At 37.6% G+C, this 24,353-nt stretch overlaps 2 protein-coding genes across 2 annotated transcripts; both read left to right on the top strand.

Moving 5' to 3' along the window:
• Nucleotides 1-1,016: 1,016 nt before the first annotated feature.
• On the top strand, nt 1,017-9,007 carry LOC132955735 (5-hydroxytryptamine receptor 3A-like). The gene is made up of 11 exons (XM_061028705.1): nt 1,017-1,113; nt 2,178-2,228; nt 2,920-3,065; nt 3,325-3,369; nt 3,461-3,570; nt 4,546-4,715; nt 4,993-5,153; nt 6,250-6,460; nt 6,577-6,684; nt 6,909-6,979; nt 8,203-9,007. Exons 1-11 carry the CDS (start codon nt 1,074-1,076, stop codon nt 8,410-8,412), a joined length of 1,323 nt encoding a protein of 440 aa, XP_060884688.1. The 5' UTR covers nt 1,017-1,073; the 3' UTR covers nt 8,413-9,007.
• A 3,105-nt stretch (nt 9,008-12,112) lies between these two features.
• LOC132955915 (5-hydroxytryptamine receptor 3A-like) lies at nt 12,113-23,878 on the top strand. Its single transcript, XM_061029008.1, has 13 exons — nt 12,113-12,301; nt 13,876-13,947; nt 14,169-14,237; nt 14,481-14,549; nt 14,725-14,882; nt 15,525-15,569; nt 15,680-15,789; nt 18,793-18,962; nt 19,761-19,921; nt 21,751-21,961; nt 22,042-22,221; nt 22,368-22,453; nt 23,186-23,878. Exons 1-13 carry the CDS (start codon nt 12,262-12,264, stop codon nt 23,438-23,440), a joined length of 1,626 nt encoding a protein of 541 aa, XP_060884991.1. The 5' UTR covers nt 12,113-12,261; the 3' UTR covers nt 23,441-23,878.
• The last annotated feature ends 475 nt before the right edge of the window (nt 23,879-24,353 follow it).

The following is a 24,353-nucleotide window of genomic DNA, read 5'->3' as shown; positions in this document are numbered from 1 at the left end:
TGCCATGTTATCCTCACTCTGGTTTGAGCATTGGGAATGACAAAATGTACACTCCTCTGTTTAAATGAACTACTTTAGTAAATGACCACTGTAGTTTGAATGTTTTAATTCCATGTTAAAAATGAAAGTAGATATGGTGACAAAATCAATGCATTTGACATTTAATAACATATGCTTTTTAAACACAATCTTTACATATTGTACATGCTCTCCCAAGTTGTCAATATCAATCAGAGGATCTTCAGAGGAAATGCAATGTAACGCATGAGTAAATGCTATTTAGATTAGCCTTTATCATGCCATTATGAACTATCCAGACCAAAAACTGTTCTGTGATATGTGATTTGTTTGTACAGTACTAACTGAGATAAATGAATTTGACACTTCATATTTTATAAATAAAACCTTAAATGTTTTTTTGACTTATTCAAACACACACACACAATTAGGTTTCTGTGTTTTGTGAGGGCCATCGCCTTTTTGGTCGCATGTGAGGTCCACCTGATTTAAAGGGACATAATTTGAATTTCACTGCCAACCTCAAATGTGATTGGGTGTGATCAATGGGAAAATCACACCTGAAGTAACTAGCATAAAATCCCTTGATACCCATTTTGTTTAGAGTTGTAAAATTGGTAAAGTGGGAGAAGTTATTCACATTATTGAAAATGCAAAAAGCCATAGATGTTGTTTAGTTGTTAACTTATAATACACTGGTGACCAGTCAGAATTGTGATTAATTCCATATGTAATATAACTTAGAGTGAATCATATTGTGTTAATCTTGCTTTATATAAAACATTCTGACAGGGTTCCTTCATGAACTCATTTTCTTGGGAAGTGAACTGCTGTGGTTGATAGCAAATTGATCTGCAACTGGCTAATTGTTAAGTGGAAAGGCACTTACTGGTAGCTTTGTTGCATTACGTGCATTTCTATCATTAGATGAATAAGGGATCGTCATCAAATTTGCCCTGCCCTTTACAAGGCATTGATATTATTGCTATAAAAAACATTTCCAGCATCTCAGAAAAGACAAGAAGGCTCATCGACTGTGCACACTTTCTACAATCATGAAGCTTTCAGGGTTCCTCTTTCTGCTCCTTTTTACAGGTAAGCATGTACAATTCTGTACGATGCATGGAGGTATGCAGTTCTAAAGTTTTGTTAACATTATATTTCCATTCTATTTTTTATTTATTTAAATAAAACAGTTAACAATCTTACTGTAAAATGCATGACCAGGACAGTGACTGATCATCAGAGACGCTCTGCCCTGTAATCTCTTTTACCTGGTTACCACCACAGGCTTCCTTAGTGGTGCGTCATTTTGACAAATGGCTCCAGGGATTTCAAAGTTTTACCAGAATCCAGAATTAACTGTTCGGTTGACACAATTATATCAAACCGTTGCTCGTATTAAGTCATGCAGATCATTTTAGTTTGGCTGTGTGACATTTTGTTACCATACCATTGCAATGGAGGTGAATGGTGTAATGTTTGTGATACTCATAGTTGCAAGGAAACTTAAAATACTTTGTAAGACAACTTATTACATTATTTAATTGATTATTTAACATGGACTTTGTCCCGGAAAATAAATATTGCTGTTAAACTTTTCAATAACCTGTGAGTTCCCAACCAAATCCTCTTCGCCCCATATGGAATATCAAAACTAGTTCAAACCCAATATAGATAATTTTGACATGATTATTCAGTAAATTATTATTAGTATTTATTTATTGAAATATTAATTTATTTTTTTCACTACCCATCTGGTGTTCCAACTATCTGTTTCCTCAGGGTGTTGGGCAAATTTGTTAATGCAAAATTGAACTTAAATTGAAAACAAGATTAGGCTGCCTTATTAGCCTTACTTGAAGGACAAAAAACTCGGAAGAAAAGGAGAAAGGAGAAGTAGAAATAGGAGAAAAAGTTGGTGTTTAGGGGTAAAACAATAAAAGGAAAAATGTCTTGTTGGTAAATTAAGCAATAATTAGAGATATGGTCATGAGCATGGAACTCTTATAAAAATCTACATTGGTAGAGGGACAACATCTACATGTCAATATCAATATGTCTGCCCCCCTTTGCCATTTTTACCTTTAAAAATACATATCAAAATGTATGCTTACGTAAATAGAGAAAATTAAGACCAATGTACTCTGTTTTGTCAGGTGGAAACACTTACGTTTTTGTAGAGCCAGAAGAGCCTTTTAACCCAGAAGGTATGTACAGGACGTCCAACAGCTTGGGGTGGTATGATTTCTTACGTTTGTAGTGTCAGTTATTCAAATTTGCATCATATTGACCATTAACTAAATATATTAGGTTCTTGTATGTGCAACTCATAGGCCACTTTAGACCCTTGTTAGGGGTTTCTCAGCAACTCTGAAATAATAGCAAGGGCATGTCCATCCACAAACTTCAACTAGTCCAGAACTCTGCCGCTCAGAATCAGATCATCTCCAGAACCCCCTCTGTTAATCACATCACTCCTGTCCTTCAGCAGCTTCTTTGGCTCCTGTTTAGTGTTTCAGCATCAGACTCTGAAGTAGTTGATCAGGAGTTATTTTTTGTGACATGGTTTTTATGACATGATATCCCTCCATATGCAATTCTTATGAGTTAGTCTTACCATATGTTTAAATCACTGGAAACTGGAAGTATCTGATGGAATTTACAAAGACAAGCGTTTTGTTTGATGGATCAACTTGTTGCTAACATGTTAGCATATCTTAAACTTTTATATCCACATAAATAATTCAGAACCATTGGGTATATGACAGATTTTAAATTGACAAGTAGCTGGGAGAACATAACTAAAAAATGCTCTGAAGTTTTTTTTATTCAAAATTACATTTTCTTATTTTCCTTACATGTAAAAAACTCTCTGTCTTGATGTTTTTGCTTTAGAAGGGTGTAATAAAACCAATTGGGATGTTATACAGCATCTGAACTTGACCAGAAACAAAGACAAGTTTGCAATGACCCGGCCAGCCAAAAATGGCCGAACAGCCACAGAAGTAACACTGGCTTTACTGCTCTATGCCATTCTGGATGTGGTAAGTGGTTCATTTAAATGCATTTTATCAGCATGCAATCTCAAAGTAAGAAAGTGGGACTCTAGGACAAAGTGATCTACTTTGGACTTTTCTGGAAAATCTATAGCCAATATTTTAGCCAAGAGCACAACTATCAAAACTACTTTAAAAGGATATCATTGGTATTAAAATGTGTATATGTTTGCACGTGTACAACTTGTAGATTTTACTGTAAACACCTAATTTGGAAAGATTTTCATGTTTTTTTTTTCCCCCATAGCAAGAAAAGGAACAGAAGTTTATTTCTTATGTTTGGATTGACTTGGTAAGTTGTCTGAATCACAAAAAAAACAAAAAACTCCCTCATTACGAAATTCCTTTGTTTAATTATTTTCCCATTTTTTTTTCCTCTGTAGTTGTGGAAAAATGATCTAATTCACTGGGAACCTAGTGAATTCTGCGGTATCAAAACATTGTTTATTCCAGCACAACTATTGTGGCAGCCTGATATTACTATTGAAGAGAGGTAAGTTCCAATATATGTGCATACTTTCAACTCTTTAAAAACCCACAACCCCCCTTCCTCAAATCCAGCGCTATTTATAGAAAACACAAATACAGAGACATGTAGTCAGTATAGGCAAGAACTAAAGGGAATGTCTGCATTCCTAGTTCCACAGCTCAGTATGTGGTAAGTGGTAATCTCCGGTGTTGAAAAAACTGCAGTTTCTCAAGTGTCCACTTGACACTGGCCCCGTAGGTCATTTACACAAGATAGTCTTTCACTTTGATATCTCCAAAGTGAATTTCCTTGGAAACTTTTATGATTTCTGAAGAGATTAAGGTCCTTATCTTCCATCCAGTGCCAAGAAGTGCAAGGCAATTCTCATTGCCAATTTCCGCCTTAAGCATCTGTCGCTTTCACCCCCATCGCCCAAGGGAATGTTGGTCCTGTATTGAGATCCGGTCAAGGCCCTTTGCTATCCTGAGGATGCAGGATGCGACTGCAGCAGTGTCCAGTACAATGTTAGTTAAGAGTACATTTTGTCAACCTCATTGACCAATTTCCTATCTCCCAATTAAGAGTTTTACTAGTCTCTCGACTGGATCCTCCATGTGTAAACCTGTTTTCTCACATATTCTCCCAGAAGCAATGCTGGTCTGAGTAAAATATTTGATTTGCTTCAGCATCATATGCGATAATTTAATACAAATGCACTGGTCTGTGACTTTTCTGGGCTGCTAGAATCGCTATTATAGAAGCACGAAAACTGCAAGAAAAGCTTAGTGACTTAGTAAAAATAAAGATGTTTCTTCAATATTAAGATATAAGATATTTAAATGAATAATAGGAAAAATTAGGACTCTAAAGGGCAACAGATATTGAAATAGTGATAGGATGTGTAATCCACAATAGCTTATGTTGTCTATTTTTATATTTTAAGAATGTGTGGTTTAAAGCAGCATCTAATCAGCTAAGTGGGTGTTTGTTTTCATACAGGACAGAAAGAGATAAGGCCACTGATAGTCCTTATATCGGTGTTGGATATAATGGGGATATCCTACTTAGGAACGACATGGTACTGGTCACCACCTGCAAGATGCAAATTTACAAATTTCCCTTTGACATTCAAAGCTGCAACCTCTCCTTCAAGTCTATCATACACAGAGGTAAGAGCGATGGCTTGTGCTTGGAAGAATCAATTGTAAATGGGAAGCAAAGTTTGTGTGCTTTACTTCCATTACAGAAAGCTATTAACATTTTGATGACTTAAAAAAAATACACATTTTTTCTTTGTTAGTATGTAAGTTGTTTGTACGCCTATCTCTTGAATTTTGAGTACATGTTTTTGCCTTAATCATTTTCTTGTCACCTAAACAACCATACAATAGAGTTATGTTTAAGAAACAAGGAAATATAAATGTCTTATCTTTTCTTCTGCCTCAGAGGAACAAATCATGCTTGTGGAATATGGTGACCAAAACAGCACCACAGAATGGTCACAAGATATAATGAGGACCCAATCCGACTGGCTTTTCATCAACATTCAATCCACCAACAAATCTGCCATCAATTTCGAAATCCCCCAAAGCATGGTGGTTTACACTGTAAGTACTTCAGGTTTCAGACAGCGGACATGTGAAGTTCCTTTTTTTTTATTTCCAGCCTCTACATGTCAGAGGGAGGCAGTGCTCTGAATTTAATAATGCATTTTAAATGATGTAGCATCAGGTGAACTATTTTGTTGAACATGGAGTGTAATGACAAGTACATCCACAAACCTGGCTTCTTGCACCCTGGGTATATCTCAAAGTATCCAGCTCATATGCAGAACTTTGGTTGCAGAGCAGGTGGTGTGTGTGTGTGTGTGTGTGTGTAGAAAAATGACAAATATATATCATAGTACCACAATTCCTCCTGAGGTCCTTACTAGAGAGTCCTTCCTTAAAAAGAAAGAAATAGTTTTTTCTGCATGTCTGAGCAGTGTTTTGATTTATGTTTTTTATGTCAAAGTCAACAAGTTGAAGCAGCAAACTGCATCATTCCATGTGAGGGGACAGAAATTTAGAGAATGGAGACCCATGGATTTTTTTTACCGTGAGCCATGTTCATTTCTCACCAAAAACGGTCGATTGAGCAGACATTTAGGCAAACAATTAATTATCCTGGGTACAAAACTCTCAAAAATCTAAGAAAAAACATGTAACCAACAAATATCCATCTGAATTGTCCTGAATCCTTCTCTTTAGTACAGAAACTATTTGGCAACAGGTTGTCAAAAAGCCAGGGTCGAAACAGTCAGGTTGATTCATAGATAGCAGGTGCAGCAAATGGAGCCAGGAGAGTCAAGGAGGAATGCCAGGCCAAGACAATGGATAAAAAAGACACACAGGGAGGCAGACAGGAGAAGAAAGAAGAAGGAGAAAAGGAGAAGAAGAAGAAGGAAAGTAGGGAGTGACACAAACAAACTCTGGAAAACTGTCAAGCAGTCAAAACCCCTGTACACTAAACTGTCAATGTAAAAATCCAGCAGAGAATTGATAACAAGGCTGTATCAAAAGGCCTTTTCAAAATGTATTGTAGGAATGGGAAACCTCAATTTGGTAATAAAAAACTAAATATAAGTTGACGGCAGATTAAGCTACTTTTGTCCAGCAATTGTCAAGCAATACAACCACATGACCCTTAAACATAATTTCACAGGTCAACATGAAGAGGCGATCTATACTCTACGTTGTCAACTTCATCCTGCCTGTTCTTCTGTTCTTGTGTCTGGATTTGGCCTCTTTCATGATCTCAGACAGTGGGGGTGAGAAGCTCAGCTTCAAGGTCACTGTGCTGCTTGCTGTCACAGTGATGCAGCTCATTCTGAACGAAATTCTGCCATCCACTTCAGACAGGATTCCACTTATTGGTAAAAGAAAAAAAAACACAATACAATTAACCTGTATTGATTGTTCCTTAATAACAGTTCATACTAACTTTGTGTAGCATTATGCCAACATTAATACTATATGTTTACATCTTTAGCGACTTACTGTACCGGGATCTTTGGTTTGATGATGCTAAGCCTCCTGGAGACAATTTTGGTGATGTACCTCATGGAGAAAGACTCTGCATCCCAAGACAACAATGCAGGTAAAGACCGTTTGAGGACTTTTGGTAAAAAAGACAATATCAGCTTTTATGACTTTTTCAGAGATGAGATTCACTACATCAACATTTTAATGAGTTATTTAAAAGATTATAGAGATCTGGACTGGATTTTTATTCAAGGTGTTCAGTTTAAGTTACTTTTTTGAATTATCTAAAATAGGGATAAATAGGATGTATGCACTAAACTGTTTGTTGAATTGTTTCAGACATGAATACATTTCTTCACTGTGATGTTTCTCGTGAAATGCCATCAGAACTGCTTCTCATGGCAAAACAGGTCAGAATTAAGTTGTACCTTTAATAATCAAACTTGAAAAAATATTCACTTGAAAAATTATTGACTGTTGAGCGATTGGGCTGTTTCTCCAAAAACATTTAGCTGGTGAAATTTAAGTTGAATCCATTTACTCTTTAAAGGCTTTCAATTTCTAGGTTTGGAAATCATTGTAAGCAAACAGACAGTATGACAAAGGTGTTTATGTGCAATTCTAAATCAATTGCACAAAAAACTGCTGTTAACAATAACAGCCCTAAGGTTGTCACAAGGTGGCAACCTTAGGGCTTCAGACAGCATTTCCAGCATGGCGATTACCATTGATGGGACTCCAAAGCCCCCATGCAGTAACAGATGGGTGACGTTATTTGTCCATTAATATTTTCAGTCTATATGGTTGTCACTAAGCCAGAAGTAACCATATTTGGACAAGATGCTTGGGCTTGCGTTACCAAATGTAAGAGACCCTTGGTATTGGAGTTTTGCTCTCTACTAGTCCAAGTCCCAGAGAGAAACACTGACTATTGGGAAACAGGAGGTATGCACTATCTCTGGAAGAATTTCTTCTTCTTGCATCCTGGTTGGGTACATGGAATGTGAATGGGCCATGCTCAAAGCCTCCATTGTGGAAGATGCTTCTAGAGGTTGTGGCCACAAAGTCATCAAGTGAATGTCTTGTAGGCAACATCAGAACCCTCTGGTGGAAACCAGCAGTGAAGGAAGCCTAGGGGTCTCTTGAAGTAGCTGAAGGGTACCAGGTTGCTAGGAGGGCTGCAGGCAGGAGACCGCAGGGTAGACCCAGAGGGCACTGGAGGGATGGCCAGGAGATGTGAATCCCCCAGGAGGAGCTTGTTAAAGGGATGTCTTGGTCAACATAGTTTGGTGTAACCGCGATTTGACTGCCAATAAGTGGAAGAAAACTGAAGGATGGATGGATTGATTAATGGACAGCATGTAAGACCCATAATTATTATGTTTGAGCAAAAACTTGCAATGAAAACAGGTAAAGCTTCACTCTTAAGAAAGTATGTCAAAACAGAAAATAAACAGAAATGCATACAGAATTCAATGAATACCTGCAGATACAAAACACCAACGTCAACTGTCTTACCTTTAGATGCAGTTTAGGGACCCGAAAATAGACAGTAACACAAAAATGTTTAATGTAGCTGCTGTTTTACCATATTCAAGTTTTTAAACACTGATTTTAATAAACTATTTTTCAGGCTAGTAGCAGCCAGCTGACAGAGGAATCCCAGGACTTTGAAAAGGAGGTGATGAAATCATTAGCAATGCTCCTCAGCAGCAGGAAGGAAGAAGGAAAGACTGGCTACTGGACCAGAGTGACCCAAATTATCAACAAAGTTTTCTTCATTTCCTATGTCATAACTGTCACATTGTTTTTAACCTACATGTATTATAGCTGGAATAATTAAGAACAAATCTAGTGTTTGATAATAAAACCACTAACAACTTCATCTTTGGTGATCCATCCTTTGTAATATGTGCCCTCAGTTGAATACTATACAAAATATTCTGTATTCTGACTGCTGACAAAAAGGCATGCACACAACAACACACAAACACAATATCAACAGTAAATACACAGCACTCTAGCATTCCGATTGCTCAAAGCGCTTTCCGCACTGCATGTCCAATTCACACACTGATGACAGAAACTGCTATACAAAGTGCTTCTCAGTTATCTAACTCCATTTATACATATTCACATGCTACTGGTTACGCCACTAAGAGTAATTTGTCGTCCGGCTTCGTGTAAAGTACACTCTGTCATGTGAACTAAAGGACCTAGGATCAACCTGTCTGCTCCAAGATTGTGAAATGACAAACTCTACCACAAAGTCAAAGCTGCCTGCTAAATGTATAGCCTTCATACAGTACTGATAAGTGTAGTATGGCAGTAGTTAAAGATAATAGATGTGTCGTGTCATCCATGCTGCAATACAATAGCATAAAAAAAAATGCTGAGCTCAAGACTGAAGTGCTATTGTACACTGAGTTGACCAATGTTGAGTTGACCAATGTAAAGGACCTAGGACAAAATAATAACAAGACAAAATGTAAAATGTATGTTATCCAAATTCACAGCGCAATAAATGCATAAAAGCTTAACAAGTTTCAAGTGTACACATCATAATTTATGTCTGATATGTAATCTGTATTTGCTCTGTGGAGATGTGTAGGTCTTGCAATTAAAAAAATAAACAATTAAAAAATCTATTTTTTTCATGCGTTTCTGTGAATGATTAAAGCTTTTATATTTATTTATTTTATATATATAAGAGTTTATATTTAGGACCTTAAAAAAGGGAACAGTATTGCTATTATTTTCTCTGTTGGCCTGGAAAGTGAAAGGATAGATTAATCAAGCAGTTGGCCTTCTGACAATTGTGACATTTTGAAGTTCTGTTGTATTTTTTGGCTTCTAGGTACAGTAATGGAGCTCAGCGTAAGTTCAAGCAGGAAGACTGGTTATATTCTCTTACACATTTATTCAATTTCTTCATTCAACTTAGCCACTCCCTCTACCATCTTCCATCTCCCTGCTCTGGTGATCAGCTGATCCGGGGCATTTACTTTAAGTAATAATCCAACCAGATTCTGCCACAACCTCTCTCAACCAATCATCCTGCTGCTGTCAAATTTTAAAACCTGTTCTCTCTCTTCCACAGTCACTTTGTCATTTCAGTGTGATCGCTGTGACCCTCCTCTGCCCCAGTCACCTCCATTCCAGCTCAGCAGAGTTCAGATACAGCCTCAGAAACCTCATCACTCCTCATCACATCCTGCATTCTTCTATCACCACCACCACCAGGGTCTAGACTCCATAGGGGGGTATCCTATCCTGCTGTCAGCCTAACTACCCCTCCGAGTACATGAAGTCGTCATGATGGAGTCTAATCCTCAAAGTCTTTGCACATTAATTTCCTAAATTGTTAAATGAATAATTGTTCATTCTGAAGTCTCTCCTAATTGAAATGTTACAGCGTATTGTGGCTCTTGTAAATACTACAATGTCCCTGGTCAGTACTGACTACATCAAGCAGTCCCTGGTCATGTATCATCCAAGGTCAATTTTTACTAAAACTTCACTAGCTAGGACCACACAATCATCAGGGAGCGATTTGATTATTTTTCAATTATATTGGTATGACGATTCTAAATCCGGTTGAATAATTAAAAAATGTAAATCAGTGTTTTACTCAGGGCTAAAACAGGGTCAACAAAACATGAAGTCAAATTGTCAAATTGACCATTTTCTTTTATCAGAGGTAATATTACAAACAGTTCTTACATTAATATGAATGTAACCGCTCCTTAGACATCTTATAGAGTTCAGAACAAAGAGGAGATATTACAAATAAATAAAACAAACGACATAGCTTTTGAAAAAAAGACATCGGTTATTTTTTTGTCTCTCTATCAGCAGTTTTTCCCTGCGTCCAGTTTTTTCTTGTTAAAGGCAATCCAAACGTGACAGAAATCTGATTCAAGAAATGATTTATGGAGTACAGATAATTTGTTGCTAATTAATATGAACAACTTAATCAATCACTAGTAGATTATTTAAATTTGACCAATCTAGAGAAAATATGCAAATATTTTTGCAAAAAAATAAACCCCAAAAAACAGTCTACTTTGTGATTACAGGTAAAAGTGAAAAAAGAAAATGTATATTTTAGTGAAGACAGTTGTTTGCCATCTTTTCTTGGCTGCAAGACCTGGTGGTCTAACAGTCTGTCTCTGAAGCTGCAGGTTTCTTTCAATGAGACAGTCCGATGTGTTGCACAAAAACAGCGGGGTGGAGGGGTAGCTGAAGCTTACAAGTCTTGATTGGCGGCAGTTGCTGTCAATTCTGGGATTTGTATTCTAAGTGGTGTGTGTGCTATATACCAGGGGGTCAGTTATGATCAAGTGGCAACCTCAGGTGTTTAAAAATGAAGCCCATGGGGAATTGCAAAATCCTGCAGTTCTTCGAGTGTCAGCGTGAGGTTGGCTCCAAGAGCCCTGAAAGTCACATACACAGCCGATTCAAATATGCAGGTTTATACAGCAGAAATTCACATGCTTACAGCCCGGTACAAGAAATCATATTGGTCGGATAAGTTAATGTCCTCATGAGCACACACTGTACTACTTATAATGCATCTGTTCTGATTTTATGAACAATACGAATTATGAATGAGATATGATATCTAGTGGGTTCAGACACAGCCTTCAGTTTGACACCTGTGCTGTAAAGCATATCCTCCGATGTTAAAACTTCAGAGGCTAAGGTGATCAGTATTTAAAATATTACAGATCCAAATTGATAAATCCCAAGAAACATACATGTTGATGCCCATAAAGAAAGAGGATTATTGGTTAAATTAGAAGAAAAGTTGCATGAAAAGGGATTGGTGAATTGATGATCACAAAATCTCAACTTTCTGGAGGGACTGAAATGTATCTCTGGTTCCAGTTGCTGTGTCAGTTCTTGACAAAGAGGCAGTTAAAGTTTACTTTTCATAACTTTCAGAAACCTTTTATGTGTTACACTGTAGGACACACAGATTTAATTGATCAATATTAACATCCTTGTCTGATTCTGGGAGAAAATTAGTTCAAGAAATCAACATTGAATTTGGTCGGTGTGTCTTTTCTTCCTGTGCAAATTCATCTTTGTCATGTGTAAAGGGGTTCCAATCATTTAGTGTTCATCCTTACTGTATGTGTTTATATCGCTACCTTTCTTACTTGAACCTTGTCTAGGTTTTGAACATTTTCTTTTGACTGTATTGAATTTCTAAACCTGTATTGGACTGCTGTCCTCTGATTTCAGCCTTCAATGAAATAGTAAAAAATGGCTGTCAAAAAAATAACAAATTTGCTTAATGGTTCAGAAGATAGTTTGATGCCTTTGCAATAAAAGCTTCCAGAATCAGTGGTGCCTTTCACTTCAAAACCATATCCCAAGGTGTGATTGTGAGGTGAATTAAAAGGGGAAATAAATGAGGGCATGGTTAAGGCCCTTACATAAAGTACTTTGACAATTAAACAGCTGCAATAGAGGAAGTGAGATGTAAAGTTGTTTTTCTTGATAGAAAAATGGATTTACCCACAAGCCACTAATTGTTAAGGGGGATGGAAGTTCCTGGAATCGACCTCTTTTGTGTTTTTATCATTAGACTAATGAGATTTCTTCCAGTAGAAGACAGTGATAAAAGTACCGACACCACAGAGGACAGGAACATGCTTTTTGACCGGACAGAACTTTTACAGTCATGATGCTCGCAGGTTTCCTTCTGATAATCCTCCTTCAAGGTAAGATCACAACTTGTATTTATTTGTATGCCTGCAGGGGTACAGGTCTACTGTTTTGGTTACTGTTTTGATCTTTGAAGGCAATCCTACACAGTGTTTTTAATGGACTTTGAAGCTCCTTCAGTGAGTGATTAGTGTTGCCTCAATAATCCACTGAACGACTCAGGAGGTCCTTTGTTCCTGCAGCAGTTTGATATTTTAATGAAAATTTTTAGTTGTGTTTCTGACTCATGGCAGTACATGATTATTCAAAGGGCTTCAGTGGTGTTTATTGTTTATTTACTTGTTGTTTACTGTGATTGTACTGTTGATATTATTTGTTGTGTGTATGAACTAAACAGGTGGAAAATGAGTTTCCCCGCTGGGGATCAATAAAGTTTTCTAATCTAATCTAATCTAATCTGTTTGGCTAATTTGGTTACTTCCCGATTAACTCTTCTGTTTTCTAGTTTAGAGAATTCAAAGTTTTGTTGGCACATCATAATAATAAATGAAAATGTTTACTCTTAAACAAATGTTAAGTGTGGTTTATGTGTATTCATTTAGGATAACTTTAACTAGAAAGAAATGCAGCTGTTGAGTTTTGTCATTACCATTGTATAGAGGGAAACATTCAGGGATAGATCATTTTACTTGATTCTCATCTTCATATAGGCTTTTGTGTAATATATATAATTTAACATGTCCAATTATTTAAACTGAATCTTGATGTGCTGCTTTCTTGACTAGGACTCTGAGGAATAAGAGATTGTGTGTCTCAAGGGACGACCCAGGATTCATAATATAGAAATAGAAATTAAATGACATAAAAAAAAGTGAAAACATGTTTTCCATACATTTGGTAATCTGTATTTTCTAAATTGGTCAGGGTGTGATAGGGTGTCTGTTCTCACACAGTTTAAATCACTAAACTTTAAAGCTCATATGATGAAGTTTGTGTTAGTGTCAGTTTTGTTGATGCCAAGCGGTATCCAATGTCTTTGTTGATCTTGTCCAGTTCATGTGTGCGTTAGTGTCTTCTGACAAAGAATCTCTAACTTACTTTTAAAAATCAGAAGTATGTATTGGCTTTGGAAAATGTAAAGAAGAGGCTGTATCTGTAGCTGACTGTAAGTCCTCTCCTGTGACACCCCATGGTGGTTGATACAGTCTTTATTCTGATGGTCCTGATGGTTTTGTAGGTCATAAAGAAGCATCACTAGTTATTTTAGTCTGTTTCATAACCAGTTCAAAACTCCTCACAGATGCTTGAACTATTTGATAAACAGATTATGTAATCTAAAATTTATAAAAATGTACATTTCTCTGATTTGAGCTCCTCAAATTTAAATATCCTGAGTCGTCTAAGACAGAAACTGAACTTCTTTACGTTTTTGGCCAAATAATACATTTGAGCTTTTTGAAACAGAGATCAACATGTTTCAGCATGATGTGACCTAAATTGAGAAGTAAAATATAAGTATGTCGCAGTGCAGTCTTATCTTCAACTTCCCCATCTCTATGTGATAGCAGGTGATGTGGATCAGGAAACATAAAGAACATTGAAATTAAAATCCTGTCTCCATTTCTTCCAGGTGGATTTACTTCTGATCACACAGAGCAGCCAGAACTTGATCAACAAAAAGCCAATCAGAGCTATGAGAAAGGTATGTACGATTTAAAAAAAACACCAAGAGCTTTGTAATACTATTGAGGTGAGCAAGGACCTGCAGCGTTAAATCTATATTACTAGCATGGCCAACCTCAACTTATTTGAACATTATATCCAACCTCACCAAGTTTAATTATTGTTTTAATGACTAATAACTGAATGTTTGGAATAATATTGAATATCAAGATTAAACCTGTGTACTCTTTTTTTTGTTAGGTGGAAGTACCTTCAATTACACAGAGCCAACAAACATTACACAGAACGCCAATCAGAGCTCTGTTGAAGGTAAAAGTACTTTAGCCTCATCTCAAGGTTAAACGACTTAAAAAGCCCATAAGAAAGACAGAAGAAGAAAAAGTTATCTGAGGGGATTAGAAAAAGTAAAAAAAAGCTTTAAAGGGAAATGCAGCTGAATGCAGAAAAGTTACAAATATGATCAGGAGCAAGGGCCAGTGTTAAAGAATCACATGTTTGAAAATTAATATATTGAATACAAAGATCAGACCTGTGTACTCTTTTCTTTGTTAGATGGAATAACCTTCAATAACACAGAGACAACAAACATTACACAGAACACCAATCAGAGCTCTGTTGAAGGTAAGTACAGTCCAACAGTGCACAGTGCACAATGATATTTCTGAATATTTGTTAGCGTAGCATAAATTATAAACCCACTAGAACTAAGTGGAAATTCATTTAAGGTTTTTCTCAAATCAGAATGTAATGGCTCTAACATTGTTATATATGCACATTCTTGATGTTGTCCTTTTAGATGGGGCCTCTACATGTAACAAAACGTATCAGGACTTAGTAGAGTACCTGAATTTGACCTCAAAAAAAGGTCTAAACACCATGACTCGGCCCGCTAAGAACGACTCAAAACCCACAGAAATACATCTGGATCTAGCCCTCTATGCCATTCTAGATGTGGTAAGTAGATGATCATTTAAGGGTACATTTGCTTTATTGGATCCTTAAATTCTTTCTGTTTGTTATGAAACAGGTCTTCAACAATATTATTGTGCTTGAAAAAGTTAGCCCACCACGGGGCCATTTAGGATGCACTACAAAATTGCCTACATCAGCACTATATGGCTTTCCTGATGTGTTAAGAGGTTAAAGTCAGCAGGTGATTCATATGTCAGTCAGATTGAGTATTCAGTTTACCAAAGGATGCTGCTTTTTATTTGTCTATTCTTTAGTTAAATATCTCAGAGTAATAAATGTTAATCTAGGCCTAAAGCGAACATAACATGCGGCCTATTTGAAAAGCTCTGAATGATTTCGCTAAGTGTTCTTATATTTTGTTTTAGATTGTGCTGATCCTTCTTCTCTAACAAATGTTGATTTTTTTTCCCAGTAATTGGTTGCCAAATTCTTAATGTCTAAGTGACAGAAACGTTCTTTTGAACTATTGACAATAATATTTACTCTCTCCTGCTACGCACTGCAGACTTGAATAAACATGTATGTAACGTGTATCTGTATCTAACCCTTATGAGCTTCTTCAATGAACTCTTGTTCAACTTTTCTAACTTAGAAAGATTTTCAAACATATTTATTCTTTTACAGAGAGAAAAGGAACAGACATTTATGTCTTATGTTTGGGTTGAAATGGTGAGTTCTCTTCAAGGAAGAAAAGTTTGATCAAATTAATTTCCACTTTTACTCATTTGGGGAGTTAAATTTCGATTGTTTAATTTTTTTTTTTTTCTTTCCCTCTGAAGATATGGAATGATGAATACATCAGATGGGATCCATCCAACTTCTGTGGTATAACTCAAATTACTCTTCCCTCTAAACAGTTGTGGCTGCCAGATCTAACTATTGAAGAGATGTAAGTCAACACACACACACACACATATATATATATATATATATACACTGTATATACAGTATATATAACTGTATGTATAACTGCATACTTTCACACTCACATATCCACATACAATCAGAAGAGTAACTGTCGATAGAGTCACTGTTAATGTTACTGGTAAGAAATGTCGGATTGCCTTTGAAAACTCAAAACACACAAATAAAAACGTCAATAAGAAAACAATCAAATACAGAAAAGTGCTTCAAATAAAGACAACACAAGCAAAGAGCCTGTATATTCAAAGCATACAAGCTGATGTCCCACAGCTTAATGTCATCTCCATATGAAAAAGTAAGGGTGCCTCCTGTCAACGGGCTAGAGGTGGGTGATAAAATCAGATATTTATATCACTGTGTTTTATTTTTGCGTTAATGCTGTTACATCGCAGTATTACAAAATTAAAAGGATTCACATATGAGCTCATGTTCATGCATTATCATCTTCTTCTTCTACCTCCTGGTGGCTGAATTGACATACTGTCGATTAAATTCCATTAATAATTAATCAAAGTTAATGTTAGTGTGTAAGTTAATGGGTAATATGAAAAAACAATACATTGTAGCTTCTTGCAATGACAATTAAAGGTGCACCGATAGATCAGCATGTGACCTGTCCTAACGAGTATAGCTGATGTATGTGCTGATGAAAATGCATACTGAATGACCACGAAAGTTCAGTATACTGAAATTGAAAAGTACGTACTGCCTACTGAACTGTGGCTATTCGAAAAGGGCCTGTGTGTTCGGCAGGTGTGTGCGAGAGGCTTGTACTGATACCGGGGACCAGAGCAGAATCAGAGCAGAGAAACTAGTCAGCATCTGAAGTGTATGCACAGTTTGAGCTCTGTGTGCGTAATAAACGGGCCGACACCTTAAATAACAAGCCGGACTCTCCGTGTCTGTTTAGAACTTGCTGCACCCCAGTTAAAGTGACGGGGGTTAGCCCCGAAGTTGAGGGCTACAACTTTGTCGCTCGATCAGACCAATCAGTCTCCCCTGTGCGCTCTGACCACGGTCGAAAGGTGAAGCAGGAAAGGTTAACAGTTGACATCATATCCGGGGGATACTGTCAGTAAATTCGAGATAAAACACAGACTTCACTTATCCCGTGCGAATGTGCCGCACGAAACACAGACGTGGTGGGGTCATTTCTAAATCACGAGGTCTCCAGGTACAGTGAAGGGGGGCTTCTCCTGAAGTCCACTGTCATCTCCACAGTCTTAAGTGGGTTCAGCTCCAAATGGTTCTGACCATTTGTTCCTAAAAAGTTTGATCTGATTGAAATATTATAGATTAATATCTATGATGAACGGATAGAATCATGATTTAAACTCTTTACAACCGCAAATAGCATTCAACAAAGCAGTTAGAGACAGAGGCAGAACGGTAAGAGTCTGTAAGTGATTATTTCTGGAGTACCCACCATGTACATTAGGTCTAGCAGAATATCACAATAAAAGCGCTCTGGACAGGGAAGGGCATTTTGGCTCATGTCTGCATTATGCTCTTGCTCAGGCTGTTCTTACTGGACCATGAGGGAGCAGAGTTTAGATGTTTATTGAAACCAAATGTACCTGAAATTAAATGTTTTGATAATCATTTTTCAAATGTATGTCCATGTTAAAATCAATTTAAAAAATGTACTCCCATTATTAACTTTTGACGGAGTCATGTGCCCAGCTCTGCCTTTACCCTCAACCATGTGACAAGACCATCTGAATTCAATCAATCATTACTGTGACAGACCTGTACGATCCTACAGTACCATTCAGATAAGATAAACCTTTATTTATCCCACAACAGAGACATTTACAGAGACAGCAGCAAAGAGAGTCAAAAAAGAGAACAGAGTGCACAATACAATACAAAATAAAGATAAAAAATATTCGAGGAGCAAAAATCAGAGCTAGTTGTTACAATGTAGTCCGAACATTCAGTTTCCTTTATTTACATTAAATTACTTACAAATTAAAAAAAAACAATCATATCGTTATTTGAAAGCAACTTGCATTAAATAACTGAGCAAGAAGAGGATGCATGGACTAACTTAAATAATTTCCGGAGTGAGAAACTGTCATGATTTGTTCTGTTTAGTTTTGTTTTTCACAGTTTAGATGCTTTTTATCTTTTAGGTCTCTTTCTTCCCTGGTGTTTCCCTCTATGTTCTAGTGTTTCTTAATTTTTCATTCTACAGTGTCTTCAGTGTTTCATGTATTTATTTTATAGTTGTCCTCAGTGTTTCTTGTCTTGTGTTCATTCCTTCCTCAAGACACTTAAAAACACTGGACACAGCTTGGACAAGCTTGTTAATGCCCAGTTTCTGTCAAGGTTCGAGAAAAACTAAGAGGAGGACCCAGATGCAGATCTAACAAAAAAATATTCATTCAAAATAAAGATCAAAAGTCCACAACAAAACTTACTAACAAAATCCAACACGAAAAAACAAGGAGACACTAGTAAACTGACAACTAACATTCGAAAAACGACAATGAACTGACTAAATAGACACAGGGGTAATCAAACACAGGTGAGACTAATGACACAAGTGAAGACAATGAGGGCAATCACACTGGAGGGAAACACAGAAGAAGGACAGGAAAAAATATTCATTGCCAGCTATAACTACTGTAAACCCAAAAGGTTATCTTCTTCAGTCTGAGACTCAGGGCGTGGTCACACTGGCAATCTGTACCGTGCCTAAGCACACTTCACTCCTAAAGTCCAGTTTGTTTGACCAGTGTGATCGCTCCGTACCGTGCTCAAGCAAGGTACACTTCCTTGGCTTTGGCAGGTGTGCTTCAGCACGGTACAGTTCATGCACGAGCACAAGCACGTGGGTATACAATGATGACAGCCTTTATTATGGTATGGCTGTAATGTTGCAACTACAACATTGATGGTATAGAATGTAATACATAATGTAAAATGAAGTTGAAAACCTGAATGTGTGTGTGTTCTCATTCAGGACAGAGAAGGATAAGACCACTCAGAGTCCTTATCTCAGGGTTTTTAATGATGGGGAAGTTGTTCATAGGAATGACATGGTGCTGGTTACCACCTGCAAGATGGATGTCTACAAATTCCCCTTCGACATTCAAAGCTGCAACCTCACCTTCAAGTCCATCATACACAACGGTAACAGAGTACAAAGTTTTAATTATAATGATTCATTTTTGACTGAGCTGAAATGTATGTGTAGAAAGCAAAGGGGCAAATGTTTGGTTGAGGTTAAAAAAAAAAGCATGTGACAGTAAATACAGAGAAACATGTTTACAGGTTTTACCAGCTGTTGAGTTTGACTCTATGATTTCTAGGGATGCAACAATTCTCAATATAATATTGAACTGAACGGAACGGCATCCACAGTTCAATACGCACTTGGGAATTGTGGTTTTTCGGTTTTGTGAGGCTGCTGATTGTTACGCACGCAGCCAGCTGTTACGTGCATGATGCAGACGAGGCAGAGCTAACGGGGAAAATAAGAAGCAGCAATTGACACAAAGTTACCATATTCAAATTAATTTCTATTCAAATACAGAAATGTCTTCCGATTTGTACAGCGGGCCTACATGGCACTACTTAAACGCTGACTTCTTTTCACTGAGACTATACAACATACACCAGGAATGTGTATAAATGGAAAAGCAATTGTCCTTAAAAGTAAAACAAAGAAATAGATTTGGAATACAAATAATTAGCTTTTTTCTTAACCCCTTGCTGTTCCTGTAAAAAATGCTTAAAACTCCAAACGAAAAAAACACTCCAACAGCCTTCAGAAACCGAACAGAAAACTGAGGTACATATTGAACACACTGACTGAATTGTTGCATCCCTAATGCTTTCATTACTCTCTTGTCAGCTCAAACATACAAAATTGATAATATGTTGATCACGCAAACATTGCAACATTTCTTTTCTTCTCCCCCAACTCAGTCAAGGAAATTAAACTTGAAAAGTGGGGTGGCTCTCGGTATACCACAGAATGGTCCAAAAAAATTATGAGAACGCAGTCGGACTGGGATTTCATCAACATTAATGTCACCGATACAAATGTCTACAATTTTTACATCAATCAAAGCATTATGGTTTACACTGTGAGTATTTAATTTACAGATAACAGGACTTGCAGGTAAACATTTTTCATTTTCAGCTCTATGTGTCTCAAGTTATTTACTTAAGTATTTCTATTTTGAGTCTCTTTATAATTTCTCTGACATTTTAGTGCAAATTATGAATCTTGGCAGCAATTTTAGCAAATACATTTTTTTGTTATCTTGCATGAGGCCTTAATTTCATGTAAACTAAGTGTGTACATGTAGCTCTAGTTTCTTTCACTGTGTATTTCCCAAAATAATTCAGCTCCTATGCGTTAGTTTGGTTCACAGCCGATGCTCCTTTTAGATTTTAACCCGATCATTTTATGTCAATAAAACAATATTTCCCATACATCGCTCCTGAAGTTGATGCATTGAACACCCCTAGTCGCCTAGTGTCAGTATGCTGATTGCCAAAAGGCCTTGAAAATAGGGCTGCTCGAATATTGCAAAAATCCTAATCAGGATTTGATTGATATTGAGATCATGATTATTAAACATGATTACTCACTGATTTAAACAACATCTGCATCACATGCATTCATTGAACTTTAACACTCTTAACACTCTAACATTCTGAACACTGAAAAACAAACAATAAATGAAAACAAATGAGGAAACAAAATAAGATACACTGCAGTGTTTCCCGTACATTGATTAATCCGTGGCCCATATTATGCTTTTTCTGGTTTTATATGCTCTCTAGTGTGTTTTCCAAGTGTCCTGTGCATGTTTAGGCACATCTATGTACAAAAATTCAAAGTCCGCAGAAACGCGGTTTCTCCTAGCTGTAGCATTAGCTGCATGTAACGCTCGGTTCTAGCCCCCCTCGATAAAAATTTGGCAGTGTGACGTCTTGTCAGTGTGAGATCACTGATCTAAGCCCATTGGCTCGTTGTGGCAAGCCCTGCAGCTCATGTTGCACGCCCATTAACTTCTGCATGCCCACGATATGCCGTAGCCTGCGGTAGCACAGTAGTGCTAAGGTGCTAATGTTTATGCTCCCCTCGGACAGAGCCAAAGTGGCTGCATTCCCAATATGGTAAAAGAGGTGGGACATTTCCAAAAACCGTGCTGAGCGACTGACCAATTACGGCAGAGCCGACAGGCCGACGGATCGGATCAGACTTGGCACACGTGGGGACTCTGAACGTGGGCACTTCAGAGCCTTAGAGAGAGAGTCAGAAGCGAGCCGGTGCATGGAGCGGCAGTTCATGAAAACAGACACTTTTTTCCAAGTTTAGCTATTGTGAACATACTTTAGTAGGTACATAGATTAAATATATGAACCCCAAAAAGGGCATAATATGGGCTCTTTAACAATAGCAGCATCATCTCACAGCCTGCTAAAATAATGTAGAGGGAAAAACCATATTTGATCGGGCGCTGGTGGTGCAGTGGTTAGTGCGCGCGCCCCATGCATGGAGGCTGTTGTCTCAAGCGGGCGGCCCGGGTTCACATCCCACCCGTGGCTTCTTTCCCACATGTCGTTCCCCACTCTCTCTCCCTGATTTCCGACTCTATCCACTGTCCTATCTATCCATTAAAGGCACAAAAAGCCAAAAAATAAATCTTTAAAAGAAAAGAAAAAAAACATATTTGATATGAATACAAACGCACTGCCCAGATATCGAGTCATTCTGTGGGAGAAACTGCACAGCTTTTACTTTTACCCATTAACTAATGGTTGTTGGCCTTCTTCATTTTAATCAAGGAATGTGATATCAAAACGTAATCTATAGGAGACAGAGATGTAAATAGCTCGTTACTTTGATCCAGACATTGTCAAATACTGTTTATGCAACCTGAATCTAAATTAAATTTCACAGGTCAACATGAAGAGGCGTTCTGTCCTTTACATTGTCAACTTCATCCTGCCTGTCCTGTTGTTCTTGTGTCTGGATTTGGCCTCCTTCATGATCTCAGAGAATGGGGGCGAGAAGCTCAGCTTCAAGGTCACTGTGCTGCTTGCTGTTACAGTGATGCAGCTCATTCTGAACGAAATTCTGCCATCCTCTTCAAACAGGATTCCACTTATAGGTAAAACAGAAAAAAGTACTTTCCTTTTTAAGGTTCCTCTTAATGAGCAGTGCATTTATTTTCCTTCCTTATCTCTTCAGCAATGTACTGTATTGGAATCTTTGGTTTGATGATGCTGAGTCTCCTGGAGACTATTTTTGTGATGTACCTCATCGAGAAAGACTCTGCATCCCAGAATGATTGGACAGATAAAGAACAAAGCCTGAGTGAGGACTGTAAGGACAAACGAGGGAAAAATAAATTCCACACATTTCTCAAAGGTGAGATTTGCTGAGACAAATGGGAGAAAAAAAATAAACATCTGGATTTTACTACAGATGTTTAGCCTTTTTTTTAATATCCAACAGGTAAATGTTTAATGAGTGATGTGTTACTTATAGTATAAACTCGGTTTGACTCTTTTTAGACTTAAAGAAACGGACAAACTTGACGTCTGCCTGTGCTGGATCTTCTGGGGAAAGGCCTTCTGAAATGCTTCCAGTGTCTAAAGAGGTCAGAATTACATTTCACTTGTTTTAATTCAACATTCAAAAGTCTTTGTATAAATTATTGACTAAGAAGACTACTGGACCCTGATGTTTAAAATGTTGATGGAGAATTTTGAGTAAATCAACAGATTTTGCTTATGCATCACAAACAGATTTAATTAACCCTATTACAACCATTGTTTGGTCTCAAAGGCTTGATAGTAACATTTTCAGAAGTATTTTTTTTTAATAGGGATGCAATGTTACTGAAACAAAGGAGATACCTGGGCAGGCTGCTTGACTATATTTATGGGCATCAAGTATATTTCCGACCTGTTTTTATGTATTTCATTTTTATTCATAAAATTGCTGCATACATGAGCGATCAAGGGAGAGAGAGAGAAAGAGAGAGAGAGTGGAAGAGTGCAGGCACGCCAATCAAATCAATAGGAAGCCAGTATCAATGTACATAGTAATCATTATGATATGTACCATGATGAAGGGTTGTGCATGTTGGCTGTCCAGAGGGAGAGAGAGATAAAGCTGAAAAAGGCTGGCTTTCATGCCCTTTCAGCCAGATGAGGCCAGTCAGCAGTCACAGGTAGGTGGGCAGGGTCTCAAAGAAACCAGCAAGCAAGCCATAACAGAGCACCAGAGGAAGCCAAAGCTTTGAAACAGAAACAGAAGACAATACCAGCTAACCACACAGCTGGTAGTATAGTCACATAATCTAAATACTGTTCATGTGTGTTTTCAGACTAGCAGCAGCCAGTTGACTGAGGAGTCCAATGCCTCTGAAACGGAGATGTTGCAAGAGTTGTCTCCGCCCCTAAGCAGCAGGAAGGAAGAAGGAAAGGCAGGCCGCTGGACGAGAAGGGCCAAAACAGTCAACAAAGTTTTTTTCATTTTTTACATCATTACTGCCAGTCTGTTTTTAGTATTTATGTTTCACAGTTGGAATGAACAAGCAGAGGAGGTCAATCCAACAAAGACACCTTCTTCTGATGAGTAGTGTTGGGCGGTTGTTTGAGTTAGAATCACCATTAATGCGTCCTACAATTATAAAAACAAGATAATCAAGATAAAAGATTACTGTGCAGCATGCACATTTTGTCCATAGGTTTTGTCCTGTGTGGTAAATGGAGCGCATTCTCAGTTGCTTCACAGCAATGTGTGCTCTGCCCCTCTCCCCAAAAACAGCTCTCACTTTTATGAAGGGGCACACTCACACTAGGCCCAGTTGTCCAGTACTGTGCTTAAGCATGATTGCCCCCCCCTCCCTCCTCATTCATCTGCTGGCCTGCACTCACACTGCTCCAGGACTAACCGAGCCTGAGCACAGTCGCCTCGTGTAGCCTGCATAACGTTTTAATACAAGACATGCATGGCTTTACGTAATTATGAAGCGTGCTTAGTTTACAAGACAAGCAGACTCGAAAATAAAAAAATAGCGACACCAAGTCAAGGGTCAAGCTTAAGAGCACAGTCCTGTTGTACGTGGATTCGAGCAAAACACATATTTAAAAACAATCAAGTACGCATGTTAGTAATAATGCATGTTCTTGAATATAGGTGAATATATCTTGGAATATGGGAATTATTAAATCCCTACCCAACATAAATTATAGGGATGCATCGACTGTGAAAACCATGATGTTTAAAATAACAGTTTAACCGAATGCTGATACCAATGTTTTTTTCAGTGCGTCTTTTGGTGTAAGACTCTTAAATGGTAAATGGACTTGAGCTTATATAGCGCTTTTCTAGTCTTCCGACGACTCAAAGCGATTTTACAATGTATGTCACACCTACCCATTCACACGTATGTAGTATCATTCACCAGAAGTAACTAATCCCATTCATACATATCCAGCGGAAGCAATGCAGGGTTAAGTGTCTTGCCCAAGGACACATCGGACATGTTG

The sequence above is a fragment of the Labrus mixtus genome, chromosome 21 (assembly GCF_963584025.1).
Source record: "Labrus mixtus chromosome 21, fLabMix1.1, whole genome shotgun sequence".
Classification (NCBI taxonomy): domain Eukaryota; kingdom Metazoa; phylum Chordata; class Actinopteri; order Labriformes; family Labridae; genus Labrus; species Labrus mixtus.
The sequence above is the reverse complement of the archived record's forward strand: the minus strand, read 5'-3'. Positions and strand labels throughout refer to the sequence as shown.

Excerpts from the sequence above, each read along its gene's own strand:
- LOC132955915 (XM_061029008.1), top strand. The coding sequence starts at position 12,262 with ATGATGCTCGCAGGTTTCCTTCTGATAATCCTCCTTCAAG. Across the intron at positions 13,948-14,168 it reads CAATCAGAGCTATGAGAAAG|GTGGAAGTACCTTCAATTAC; the intron begins GTATGTACGATT and ends TTTTTTTGTTAG. Across the intron at positions 14,238-14,480 it reads CAATCAGAGCTCTGTTGAAG|ATGGAATAACCTTCAATAAC; the intron begins GTAAAAGTACTT and ends TTTCTTTGTTAG.
- LOC132955735 (XM_061028705.1), top strand. The coding sequence starts at position 1,074 with ATGAAGCTTTCAGGGTTCCTCTTTCTGCTCCTTTTTACAG. Across the intron at positions 1,114-2,177 it reads CTTTCTGCTCCTTTTTACAG|GTGGAAACACTTACGTTTTT; the intron begins GTAAGCATGTAC and ends CTGTTTTGTCAG. Across the intron at positions 6,980-8,202 it reads TGCTTCTCATGGCAAAACAG|GCTAGTAGCAGCCAGCTGAC; the intron begins GTCAGAATTAAG and ends ACTATTTTTCAG.